This window comes from Ciconia boyciana, chromosome 3, assembly GCF_034638445.1.
Source record: "Ciconia boyciana chromosome 3, ASM3463844v1, whole genome shotgun sequence".
NCBI classification, from domain to species: Eukaryota; Metazoa; Chordata; class Aves; order Ciconiiformes; family Ciconiidae; genus Ciconia; species Ciconia boyciana.
In genome coordinates this window covers 67,725,809-67,739,700 of record NC_132936.1, presented here as the reverse complement: position 1 = coordinate 67,739,700, position 13,892 = coordinate 67,725,809, and the positions used below count along the sequence as shown (strand labels likewise).

The following is a 13,892-nucleotide window of genomic DNA, read 5'->3' as shown; positions in this document are numbered from 1 at the left end:
TTTGTAGTATTAGCAACACACAAAACAGTTTTCTGCCACCAGCAACGTGAGAATATAGAAAATGTACTTTTACAAATGGATTATATAAAACTAGTATAAAAAAATTAATATTTCAAGTGGAAAGCTCAGGAATTTGATCTTATTAGATAAGGAATGTTATAAGAACATTATTTTATGCATTTCAATTCTACAACGTTACAGTTAAATGAAGTCAGTAAGTACGTGCAGAACCTCTGCAGTGAAATACAGCAAATACCTTTTACTTTTATTTCCATTAATACATCTAAATTACATGCGTCTTCTAAATTAGTCATTCAAAATGCACCAAGATACAATAAAAAGCTGAATAAATTAAAAGCTCAATTAAAATATTTGTCTGTTATTAGTGCTCTGCTTTGAGGAAGGATCAGTAAAAAATTAACAGTATTTCAGTTGTAAAATTACATAGTAACTATATTTCCCAAGTTCTGAGTCAGACCATGAACTTCATTTTTTGTCTTTTTTTTTTTTTTAATAAAAAACGTCTTGTAATTGGTATGTAGTGAGAAGCTTGTTTATAGATGTCTGACTAAACTTGAAAGTAAAAAGCCAGTCACATTTAACAGATAGGTATTTCTCTTAAAAGCTGAATGACTTTTGATTCAACTTGTCAACTAGTTGTGGAAAAAAAATAGTTTCTTTTGCCTTTCTCTCCTGCTTGATCCCACAAAACCAGACATGTCAACACAATAGTAAGATCCTTCATAAGGATTTCTGTGGTGGTTTTCTATCTAAAGAATGTGAGAACTGTAGGAGATTTTCTTCACACCTTTTTTAAACGGATCAAGTCTACTGATCTCACATGAATGTTCTCCAATGTTTAGCAGACTGTGAAGCAAAAACCATCACAGCGCTGCTTTTCTGAAGTTACTAGAATATTTTTCCACATTGCATTCACTGGATATCCAAACACTGTTGTGTGTTAGGAAGTTATATACCATGAAACATCAATGCTTTTCTGGCAACTCACTGGCATTCTCTCAATACTTCTGAATTAGAACATCAATGGCCAGTAAGTACAGAAGTATAAAATAAACTACCAATCATCTTTGGAAAGAGCTTAACAACACTCCTGAAAGGCTGAAAAAACAGCTATTAAGGAAAATCTTGCTTTAAACACTAACACATAAGTTTTCAGAAGACAAAACTACCTCTCAAACCTTGCAATTTTTCAAAAAATAACTTCTGAGTCAAACTGCCTATGGCACAGTTAAAGATGTAATTTCTTTAGTTATTACACAGGCCAGAGAATTTTTTTATCAAAGCCTGCCTCCTTGTGTTTGCAGAATAACATCTCAAAGTAGTCAAACAGTCACTCATGTAAGTTTTTAACATAAAAAAGTTACTTTATTGGCCACCAATCACTTATTGCCTAATCAACGTAGCATCCTTTACCAGGATTCCCTTATACTTATCTAATCAGCTGACCTTTACTGAACCTGAAATAGCTACATACTTAATGACAACGATTAACAAAATAATATGAAATGTGAGAAAATGTATCATATGGGGAGTCAAGCATTTTAAAAGAAGGCAGTAGACTACTGCAGTGCTGAACACTTACATTAACCATAAAGTCTCTAATCTCTTTAAAAGAGGAATTATTTTGTGAGATCATGTCCCGTACAACTTAAAAAAATAAGCTTGGCTCCTTTATTTCTCTACAGTCTGTGTTCTAAGTGGAACAAATTTTACAGCCATATAAATTTACAGTACATACTGCCAGGAAGGAAATATATTTTTATTGCTTCAATCAATTATGTCCATCTACTAACAGCAGCTAGGGCTAAAAAAAGGAACAGTTTACAAACAACATATAAAGCTACTGATAATATGCTACTTTGAATTTGAATACCTAAAAATGGAGCTAAGCATGAAGGCTTTGTAAGGAATACACAGGACTATCAGAAATAAAATAATTTTTTAATTTTTGCAATGTTTCTAGCAAGTACCACAACAAAAAGCATCTGTGATGTGTTATGGTGCACAAAAGCATCAATGTTGTTCTTCAACGTTTTATTTTTCATGTGGAAAATTATGCCACAGTTGAAAAATATAAATCATTCCCGCTGTAGCTATCCATGTTGTGTAAAACAGATTAAGGTTCATCAAATTACAGTTTCTTTAAATCAAAATATGCCAGCAATATCAAAAAAGCAGGAGTCCTGTCTTCACCCCAAGCCACTGTGTCTTGTTCCTTGTCTTTGTCTGTGTGGAAGCACAGCTGTTTAAGCAGTAGTGAATTGGCCTGGCTGAAAAACAGCTTATTGTTGTTTTTCATCGTACAGTTACATCAATGTTTGCTTCTGAAGCACATTAGGATTGGGAGTGAGTGGCCAGCGAAGGACTACAGTATCTTCTTTAGGTGGCAGTGCTGGTTTATCCTAGTTTAATGCTTCAAATGAACTATACCCAAAAAAACATAAGAGAAAAAAGATGTAAAATGGTGTACGCAAATAAAATGTGTAACTGCCATTCAAATTCCCAGCTTTGAGAGGACACCTCTGGCACCAGTGGCTGCTGATGAGAGACAAAAATAATATGATGAGCAGTAAATAGTTGCTCCTGACTTTATTGCTGAGCTATAGAAAGAATTTTAGGCTGCAAACACATCTTACCAGAGTTCACTTGCTTCTGATATCCTAATTAGTTTGTGTAGCAGCTCCTATTATCAGAAATATACAAGTGGAATTGAACTAAAATGTACATAAATCAAAACCTAGCAAACATACATCCATACTGAAAACTACTGTGCCATGGAAACATTAGGACCAAAGCTTTTGCCTAGGGATGTACCACTCCTGGCAACATTCCAAAGCTATAAACACCTTACTCTTTTCTTCAGACTGATGGTTACATCCATCATATAACCAAAATTCAGATGTTCCCCCTCACGCAGTGGCTGTGCAAGCAGCCTTGTGACAAAACACGCAGCACTGTTCCATCACATGGCCTTTCACCACAGGGTCCCCTTGGCTGGCTGCTGTGCGACACCAGCCTCCTGGTCCCACGACACGCACGGTGCCAGGCACAGGCCTGCAGACAAGCCTGGCGGAGGAGCGACAGCACAGAGAACACCACATGTTCCAGTACACACCAAGCTTTCCTCGTGCTACTCGTTCCACACAATACATTATAGCAAATGTATAGAGCTCCTCTGAAACACATTCCAAAGATTCAACAAGATGTTCCATTTTTTTCAGTGAAGCATCTAATGAGAAATGTTGCTTTAACTCCACATAAAATCTGTGTTGCTTTCAAAATGTTATCTGAAAAGTATCCTGAAAATTTTTTGTATACCCAGACTTACACTTTAAAAAACGCTACCTTTTTAGGAAAGCTTTTATTATTCATAGCATGCTAGAAGTATACACAGTACATTTTTTTGATAGTAGCAATAGTAGTAATTAATACTTTGGGATTCTGCATAATTGTTCCAAATCCACAATGTTCAAAATTAATGGTTCATAAACCTTCTTTTTGCTTCAAAGCCAGAATTAAAACAACAAAAAATTCCCATAAAACAGGAATTCTGCATTTTAGTCAACCCAGACAAACTCATCAACCATGGGAGGAAATAAGTGTAATCAGTGGAACACTGGTGAAAACTAGTTCTTCTCCTTTGTGTATTTAAAAGAACAAAGGATCCAAGCAAGACCTGCCTTGAAAAAGAGGTGTCACTGCTTTTTACTTTATGTAATAATGTAATGAGAAAGATATCTCTAGAATACGGTCTTCTCTATACTCAGTAATGAATCAGATGTGCTGAAGTACTCAAATGAAAGAATGATATGCAAATTTTCAGGCTACGTAGGACAGACAATGCAAAGGACTTTACTGAAAATGCTAACAATTCAAGTTATTTTTTTCCTGTACACTAAGACTTACCTTAAGTTTCAGAATGGAAAAGACATTAAGAAAAATACAGGTCAGCCACCAAAACATTTCTGTTCCAAAATAAAAATAGACTTGTATTTCATTACCTTCAATAAATGCTAGTACTTTTATTGTATAGCCAGACAGGGTATTCCATCTGGTAAAAAACCCCAAAGAAATAAAGAAAAAAAACAAACAGTGCAATTTGACCTAGCTGGTGCTTCCTGCCACACGAAGTATGATTTGTCCTGTTTTTTTCCAGTAAAAAAGAGCAAGTACTATTGAGAACATACAGTGTTCTAATATGTTCACTTCTCTGGTGGCACTTTTCCACATTAGCACAGTATTCCTGCATAACACATAAAAATTAAAACTATTCTTCTGACGCTCAGCTGACAGTTTTTTCAGAGCTTTCTGAAGCCTGAATTTCATGAGTTCATCCTTCTAAACTTAAGATTGCCTTACAAACTAAAGTACCAGTTCTACCTCTATTTTTTATTTAACTCTTTTTGAAGATAAGCTATTAACAAGTAAACTCCCTGAATTACCTCCTCACATCTCAATAAAAAGAAAATAACAAACAACATAAACATACATTTCTGGTGATCTGCTAGTCTTCAAAATTTTCCAAGTTGTGGTGACAGGAATTTAAGACGACTAACAACAGGCTTGCATTTCTTAATTAACTATGGAAAGTCTTTTAGAAAGGCTCACAGACCACCCTGACGATCGTTAGCTTCGAAGCCATAAGTTAGCTTGAAAAATGTGCATGTTAATTTGAAAGATTTACAGTAAGAGAAAATTATTCTCGCTGTGTTCATTTCAATAAAACAAATAAAAGAAGACCCACCCACTCTCCCCCTTAGAGAGCCCTGAAGAAGTGGCAAAGCCTCACAAAAAATAAAATGAACAGTATTAAAAGAATTAAAACTTCTTACTCAGATACAAGACAGAAAGAAGGAGGTCTTTTCAGCAAGTGAAAAACTCTGAAAAGACTCTCGAATGTTACTTTTTTGCGATTCTTATTAGGACTATCCCAACACCGAAAACTTGACTTTATACACGTGCGTACAATCATGTATTTAGGCTGCTGGCATATCCACTACGTCTGCAAAGAGGCTTAACACTGCGATAATGAAAGACGGGCTGGGGCTCGCAGCTGAAGCGGCAGACAAGGAAAACCGTGAACACCCCGTACCGCCCCAAGAGGTGGGGCTTCCCCCTCCGCCCCCGCTTGTCCGTACATCCGACGGGCACTCCGCGCAACCCAACAAGCCAGGCGGACAGAGGGAGGGGCGCGCTCCGCCCGGTGCAGCGACTGGTGGCCGGGGGACGGTAGCGGCTCCAGTCGCCGGGAGCAGCGGCGGGGCGGGACGCGACGGGCCGGGCCGGGCCCGGCTCGGCTCGGGGGCTGGCGGGGCGGGACGGCGCTGCGGCCGCCTCACTCACAGTAGTATGCCACCACCGGCTCGCGCTTGTCCAGCTCCTGCGCGGTTCGCAGATGGTGCTGGATGCTCTTGAACTGCGGCGGCAGCGGGGGAAGCGCCGTGGCCGCCATCACGCGGGCGGCGACACGAAGCGGCAACAACGGACAGCAGACAACAGCTCTCGCTCCTCAGCCTGGCGCCGGCCGCTTCCGCTTCCGGCAGGGGACACTGGCGCGCGTGCGCAGTGGGCGGGCTGCCGCCGGTGGCGGTGCACCCTGGAAGAGCGCCCTCTGCTGAGCGGGAGGAGCGGGCTACGGGCGGCTTCCGGGCGGCTTCCCCGGGCCTCGGCTGGCAGCAGCCGGTCAGCGCCGGGCGGGTTGGCCCGCCCGCCCGTCCGCGGGGCTGTACCGCCTCACGCGTCTCCTGCGTGGCTCGGCAGTGTTTGAAACGCGTCCCACAGCCGCCGTGCGGAGAGGCCTGGAGGCCTCGGGGTGGCTGGGGCTTCCCCGGCCCCAGCCGGGGGAATGGCGGCCTGGCCCCGCTCTCCGCAGCTGAGCGGCGACGCCTTCCCCGGCCCTTCTTTGCCCCTTCCTTTGGCACGTCAGCCCCGAGAGCTGTGCAGACCTTCCCCCTGGCGGTAGACCTGCAAGTAAAACTCCTGTTCAGGTTGAAAAACCTTCCCTTTGGGCAGCCCCGAGGCTCACCAGCGGTCCGGGAGGCCCTCGAGCACTGAACCAGACCTCTACTGCCGGGCCTCTGCCCTTCGTCCCGCTGCCGCTGGCTGGAGAAGCCGTGTGCGACAGCGGCCTGGTTAATGGCGCTTCACCAGACGGGGCTGCTTCCCGACAGCTGTCAGCAAGTCCGCCAGCCGTAGAAAATATATCTCGCAGGATCAGCGCTTCCCAGATAACTTTTTCTCAGAGGAACCTCTTTTTGCTGAGAGGGGATAAGAACAGCAAAAGAAATAGGAACCGTTGAAGCAGAGTGGTTTCAAATGGCTCTCACAAATTGCAATGTAAATTATTTTAGTGTCTGTCATCTTCTCATTCTGACAGCACAGTTAAATGATTTTTTTTAATTTATTTTAAATGGCCCAGTTGCCAGACACTGTCGTGGTCTCAAAATGGATGTCTGCAAGGCAGGAGGATGTCAGTGCTTCCAGGGCATAAAGAAAGATGCAGGTTGGAAGGAGGCACAGGGTAGGAGAGGCGGCTGCGTTGTCTCATTGCTAGCATGGGAGAGTGCTGAAAAGAGAACAGAAGGGAAATGGTGGCTGAGCAGAAGAAAGGAAGACAAGAAGGGAACAGAACAAGGAGTGGTTATAGGACTGGGATGTTGTGGTGGTGTACTAGAAGTTTGCTGGCCCAGAGCAACTATACCTTTGATGTAAAGGCAATTGCGTCACTTACGGGTTGTATTTAGCTTGTTTCATTGAAGATGAAGGGAACAATTACAGCTCTTTGTTAAGTGAGAACTGAAATGGGCATGATGTCTGGCTAGGGACAAAACTGACTGCAAACGCATGAGCTGGGGATTGCTTGAGTGCTGTCTGTGAAAATGAGGCTGCTAGAGTATGGTGGAAAACAATGAAAAAGTCAAAGAAGCACTTATAATGTGACTCTGATGAAAGCAACAAAAATACTTCCTACTGTGTTCTGGGAGACAGGATTTCATATTTGCTGTGTAAGGAAATAGAATTGAATCAAAGAATCCCCAAGTGTATTATATAATTCCTTTCATAATGGCAAAAAAAGCCTTCAGGATCATCTCAAATATTTGCTAAGCATTTGAGCTAAAGTGCAACACTGAGAAACGCATGCAGACATGTTATAAATCTCAGAGGGAGTAAGGGTGTAAGGAAGCTGATGGAAAGCAATGTAGATGAGCATAAAAGTGGTGGGAGTTTGGAAGACTAGGAGAAAGAAAAGTTTAGAGACACTTGAGAATACAATGAGTGCCAGGAAAACAAATGGCAAATGTAGGAAAGAGAAGTGTTGACAACCATGGGGAAATGGTTTCTTTACGTGGACATATCTCCATCAACATGTTCCAGAAACTAATGACGGAATCAGTCACAGAAAAACATTTGCACTAAAAGGCAATAATGCACATTTTGTTTTTAAATGATAAACTGAGGAATTTGACAATTTTAATTTCACAGGAAGTGCAGAAAAAATCTGCATTGTATCTGATTTGGAAGAAGAACATGCTTTGATATGTTCCAGATTTTGACCAGCAAGGGAAAGGGCACGGTGGTGGGTAATCCATCTCCTAGAGCCCCCCCAGGGGTCCTCAGGCAGTCCTTTGCCAGTCCTGGCTCTGCAAGGCTCTTGACGGTAACAGGGAAGTCCCCTAAGGAGTTCAGGGTTTTGGCACTCCTCTGACCTTTCTGAAATGTTTTGGAATCTACAGAAGAACAACAACAAGCAATGGAAATATTAAGCACCAGGGAAAATACTGACAAGGTTGTGATTAAGTTAGTTTATTATTATACAAACATCTGATTAAGTGTGATTTGACTACAATTGGTCACGACTGTAGCTAGCACATGGAAGTAAATTATTCTTTTTAGTAGTAATAGATATATCGTAATTTATTTATTTATAAAAAGATTTTTTTTTACCTGAGATTACAAGTTGAAATTGCAAAGAATAATTCCAGATGGATACCGATGTGTACAACAAAAAATTAAGCATGTATCTACCAAAGCACATGGTATATTATGCAAACAAGAAGTTAGCACAGTGATTCTTATTCCACTTGTAATTCTTGCAAATATCAAGTAACTGCTTTACTATTGCACAAATCTGATAGTGTTGACTGGACATATATCTAAGACAACATATAACTTAGTTCCGTGGGGAAAAAGTAACACAACATTAACGCTTTAATACAGTGAATGTATTGAAATTTATCATCTTGTTCTTGATCAGCATATTAAAAAAATCACACATCTAGTTGTGATCCACTTAGATTTAAATGGCCCAGAAGCAATCAAATCCAAGACAACTAAATAATGCAATTCCATTTATGTAACGAGGACTACTTTTGTGGGTGAGGATTACAAGGTTCTTACAACCTAACCTTGTTTGGGCCTGCTTAACTAACAGCTGGTGCTAAAAGATTTTGTGGTAACTTTTCCAGAATTTTCCAAATATTCCTGAAAGGACCAAAATGCTGCCACCAAGATCTCAACTTTTTATGCTTTTATGCTGAATGTTGCTTACACTGTGTTTTTCACGTAAGTTAAACTTAATTCGAGAAGCAAAGATGTTCTTCCCTTCAGTGTTACAGGCCTCAAACTGTGTCCAAAGATGCTGATGGATTCCTTTTGACTTTGCTGGTTCCTGCATCACTGTTAAGTAGTGATGAGTCTGAGTCTCTTGTTTCACTGAGATTCAGAACAGAAATTGTTCAATTTAGTAGCCGTAGAAAATGATGCAAGAGGAAGAGGAAGAAACCTTCTATTTTTTTTTCCTAGAAATTGAGGGTATTTGAAAAACAAATTGAAAAGAGCTAATTGTTAAGATTGTGATTTGTACATATTCTATACAGGAAACTACCTCTACGTTTCTTTACAGTTCTGAAATCTGTTTTTTCCATTACCTCACTTCAGCAGCAGGAATTAAATAACTTCTAAGTTTAAGATGTCTATTAGTCCTTAAGAAGAAACTGTTGGACACGAAAACATCTGATACCTATATAAAGTTCAAGACCTAACCTATCCAAATACACTTATTGCATGGAATAATTTTAGTATGCAGACTTCTGTTTAACTGTTATTCTAGCAAGTTTAGCCAGAGCAATAAGAAGTTAGATGTGACACACACGGCAAAAAATTATGTGGGCCCAGTTCTGCAGTCACACACAAGCAAAACTCACTGAAATCAAGGCGTGACTGGACCCAGAAAAGGCTTTTCTCTGAGATTTTTTTTGACACTTAAGCCTCTTATGCAAAACTAAGTCATAAAGCCCTTTTACTCCTTCAAAATGTGATCATACAAAATTGGTAAAAATCTTCTACATGGTAAACCAGAACATAATGAGGGTAAGGCATTCCAGTCAGCACAAAGAATACCATGCCAGTCTTTCACTTTTAGAAGGAGATTCACAGCTAGCAGCTGACACTAGCTGGACTGCTGCAAAGTAAGCTGATATTGATGGATATGTTGTCACCGCAGCCTAAGCAGGAGTCTCTGCCCCTGGGGTCTGAGATGCGGGTTGCAACAGTGGCACTGCTTGGGAAAACGTTTGAACACTTTCTTGTACCCAGAGATTATCCACCATTACTGCTTAATTCCTAAGCCATAAGACCATGTAAGAAATTTGGAATAGTTTTTCCTGGCAAGTCAATAACTTTACTAGCTCCAATTGCATGTGTTAGAAAAGCTGTGAATAAAAATATATACATAAATAGCCTCCTCCTCACATGCAGACACGCCTCTGGAGGCAAAACTGTTGTATGTGGCAGGTCATGAAAACATGTTGGTCTTGTGAATCTTATTGCCTTTGATCTTTACATGGAAACAAAGATTATTCACATAATGCAGTGGTTTTCAGATGAGGAATAAGCAGTAATCATGAGTGTGTTTCTCTTCTGTAACATTGCATAGAGGACAGGAGATTTTTTTTGTTATAGCTTGAAATCCTTGTTATAAAACTGCAGGTGGACAGGGTGGTAAATGACTAGGAGTTATTGACATCACTGAGTTTTTAAGAAACCTAGCCTTCTACATGAGATCTCAAAAATTTCGGCAACACACAAGACCACTGTAATCACAGTAAACGTGTACATTGCAATAAGAAAAATTGTCTTTTCAAAGTGCTCTGGCACCATGCACTGGGTAATGTTAAACTTTTTTTCAAGTGCTCCCACATCACACATGTAGATTGCGTTCACTTTGAAACCAAAGAGCTGAATCTGAAGCGAAAAAGCCACAGCTTCAAGGATAATCCTTAAGGAAACAGAGAAGGTATGAAAACCAGCATAGAGTTACTTTTGGAGGATATCTTCCTGTTCGATGCTCTTACACGCAGCATAAAGGTGAAAAAAGGCTCCGGGTACCAGTACAATCACCAACTGTAATGCCCAGAGTACCTAAAATGTAGCAGAACCGTAGTTGTCAGACCATTTACAACTGCATCGGGACAGCTAAAACGCGCACATATCGGAACATTTTGCAAGTCTGTTTTTAATATATATCAAATGTATAAACACTTAGATGACAATAAAGGTAAAAATCACTGTTATGTTTTAATTTTAAAAGTTCAGTTGGTTTCTGAAACGTGAGGGTTGTTGTTATGAAAGATAGAAAGCACAACTCTGTATTTAGTCACAGATGAAAAGTTATTAAAAGGAAAATATTCATGGAAAAGCTAAGTGATAATTAGCCCTATCAGTTACTACTTCTTATATGGAACAATTATGTTTAATTTTTGCAGTTTATTTTGTTAACATTGGATTTCTACAATAAAAGAAGATAATTACCTGAGGAGTTATAGGCCTGAACTGGTTGTGACAGAAAAGATTAACCTGTCTCTTGTCTGGGTCACAGCTGAAATGCAAGGCCTCATTTCCATAAACAGCAAAGCCCAAAACACCAAGGAAAAGCATACAAACGGAGCCAAAGGAAAGAGCATGGAATTGGCCAATTACTGTTGGTGCCCTGAGCTGCAAATCACAGGGTTATTCAACATGAAAACAAAAATGAACAGCATTATTGTTGGAGGCCTACTTGCTCTTTCTCATTATCCAAAATACTTCTTTTATCCTACTTGTTTTAAAAGGAGAGAGTTTGCCTATGAAGGCTGCAGTAGCTTCTAACAAAATAATGGCTTAGAACACTTTATTGTTGCTAGTAATTTTATATAAACACTCATTTGTCTAGCACTTATCAGTTAATTTGGTTCACTGCCTTTATCTGAATTTTGCTGTTGCAGAATGCACCAGACGGAGCTGAACGCTTTGACCGAGAAGTCCATTCATTTTGCTGTTGTACCGCTCTACGTCGTGTCAGGTGATGGCAAAGTAAGGACCGCCGTGCATCATCAAACCTAACGATACTTATTCTTGCAAATTAAACTTGAGCTTCCCCAAAGGGGCATTTCTAGCACCCAGGCAGGCCTGTTTCGGTGGGCATCGCGTCCCGCCCGGGAAGCCCTGCTGCTGAGCGCCCCGTGAAGGAAGGGATCCGGCGCCGCTGCTCGGTGCTCGGGGGATGGAGGACGCGGCGCGGCTCCCTCGCGGTTTGGGGCCGGACCCCTCGCTCCCGGCTCCGGCCCCGGGCCCGCCCCCGCGTACTCGCACATCCCTCCGCACGTAGTTGGGGACGTCTCTGGGGACGGCGCCCGGCGCGGGCGGTGGCGGCCGGAGCCAGCCCCCGCCCCGGCTCGCTCCGCCCGTTGCCTCCGGGCAGGCCCCGGCCCCGGTCCCGGTCCCGGTCCCGGCCCCGGCCCCCGCCCCGGCCCCGGCCCCGGCCGGGGGCTACGCATCAGCTGCAGCCCCGGCGCGGCGGTCTCGGGGCTGCCGCCGGCGGAAGGAGCCGGGACCCCGCCAGCCGGGGCGCAGCGCTGGCCTCCTGCGCTGCCGACAGGTTCGGTTTACACCATCTAGAGGTTAATAACTTATTTTTAACTAAGTCCAATGAAAAGTAAGGATGCAACCGAACTTGGAAGCTGTAGGTCCAAGATTCTGAACTCAAAGAAATAACAGCAATTGAATTAAAACAAATAATATTAACCCCTCCGATATTGCTACAAATAACTTCATGGCGATAATTGCTGTTAATAATTTGCCCACATACTCCATATGTGCAGTTGAAAGAACTCCAGAAGAGCTATGCATGGGAGCTCACGCGTGTGCCAGACGCTCCCGCTGGTGAACAGCGCAGGGATGTACTTCGACACCTTAGTTTGAACCTAGTGGGAGTTTTCTGAGAAGCTGGAGAGAGGAAGGGTGGAGACGGGAAACCAGAGGAGGGGAAGAGGTAGCTCGTCATTCGGTCGCTGGTGCGCAGTAGCTTATTCGGCGTACTGAAGAAGATGCACAGGAAAGTGAAATCCAGCCACCAAATCCAAAGAGGGGCATTTACTCTTTTACCTCTAAACTCATGAGAGAGCCTCCCTTGTAATTGGTTGCAGCGTGACTTCAAGTTGATGTAAGAAGAAGTATTGCCCCTCCCGTGATGTATGCTCACAGGCACGGGAACATAGACAGGAGGAGGGAAGAGGTGGGAATCGGGGTTCATTTTTATGTGTGGATTTGGCTGCTGTGGCTCGAAAAGGTACCACAATGACGATATTAATGGCATGATTAGAATAACTGTTGGAAGACATCGGAACACCCTTTGTAAGGGGAACCTGCTCTACATCTGCTGAAGCAGCTAGATTACGAAGAAGGTGAAAAGCGCTTCAATAAGTGTGTGTTATTTACTACAGCTCCTTTTTCAGGCAGTTAATTAAATGTCTATTTATCCCCTGGAGGACTGTAAAAGGTGCTGTATTAGTAGCACTGAGACTGGGTTTCTAAACTTTCTTTAATGCAATCTGCTGCTCTACTGCGTAGAGAGAATGCTGAGGTTTGTATATATTGAATGAACTAAAAGCAATAATATCTCACAGTGGTATGTGTTCTGCAATAAAATACTGTGGTTCTCAGAATGTGTGACTAACCTTCACAAAAATGCAATAATTGTGATTACAGTGAATTGTTTTTCTTCTGCTCATAATACATATGGAGCTTAATTATCATCCGAAAGCAATTGTTAATGTTCCCACAATACTGTAAAATTACTAAATTAGCTCAGCATGCTGGACAGATGTTTAATATCAGTAATATTTTAATCATTTAATTCTTTTAAAATGTGAGTTGCTATTGAAAACCTACTGTTGATTGTACTTCAAATAATACTTGTGTTGATATTTCTTATGATCTCTTTAAGCAGAAATGTTTAAAAAAGCAACAATGGGAAAACTGAAAAACTCCTAGTTTCTAAATTGAGCTAGATCTTTCAATGCTTTTTATTATGCTTGGTATAGTAGCAATTATTTTCACATTAATCGATGAACATGAACCCACAATAATAATAAAGTTTGGTCAGGAAGCAGTTGATTTCACTATAGAGAGAAAAAATATTTAAGAACACATTTTAGGTAAAAAGCTGCATGATACAAATGCTACTTTGTATCTTTATATTGTTAGGTGGGGATAACAGAATTACTTATCTGACTGGATTGTCTAATCTAAGGCAATCACATCGTTCTCTGTTATGACCTCAGTAACATTATGGAAACTTGAATTTCTGTCCTGTGATAAAGATGCTAAAAGAAGAGTTAACTGGTGGTGCTCTGCTTTGGTTCTGGAAACACGCAAGGAATACAGCTGCATTGAAATAAAAAATGAATTGTGGAGAGGTTGTCAAATAAACCCAATACAAACCCCATGGGTGTCTGTGCTCAAACCCCGCTGAATGTGATGAATGGGCCCACAATAAAACTGTCTGTTTCTTTGAAGTGGCTCAATACATGTCATGTGAGCTGAAGCACAGGAAG

The 13,892-nt window shown here is 41.4% G+C and overlaps 2 protein-coding genes and 1 long non-coding RNA gene across 4 annotated transcripts in view; 1 reads left to right on the top strand and 2 right to left on the bottom strand.

Annotated features, from left to right (window-relative positions):
- VTA1 (vesicle trafficking 1) overlaps positions 1 to 5,560 on the bottom strand; it is a 40,992-nt gene extending 35,432 nt beyond the window's left edge. For both annotated transcript variants that reach the window (XM_072855980.1, XM_072855979.1), the window contains exon 1: positions 5,365 to 5,560. In XM_072855980.1, coding sequence (XP_072712081.1) covers positions 5,365 to 5,473 — 109 coding nt within the window. In that variant the 5' untranslated portion in view covers positions 5,474 to 5,560. The remainder of the gene's footprint in view (positions 1 to 5,364) is intronic.
- On the top strand, positions 5,509 to 13,842 carry LOC140649177 (uncharacterized). The gene is made up of 3 exons (XR_012041511.1): positions 5,509 to 7,807; positions 8,487 to 8,583; positions 11,283 to 13,842. It is a non-coding gene; the product is annotated as an uncharacterized lncRNA (long non-coding RNA).
- GJE1 (gap junction protein epsilon 1) lies at positions 10,045 to 11,025 on the bottom strand (the record flags this gene model as incomplete). Its single annotated transcript, XM_072855400.1, is given in 2 exon segments — positions 10,045 to 10,440; positions 10,831 to 11,025. Coding segments are annotated over 2 exon segments (591 nt in total), but the record flags the coding sequence as incomplete, so codon positions are not given.
- Positions 13,843 to 13,892: the final 50 nt, after the last annotated feature.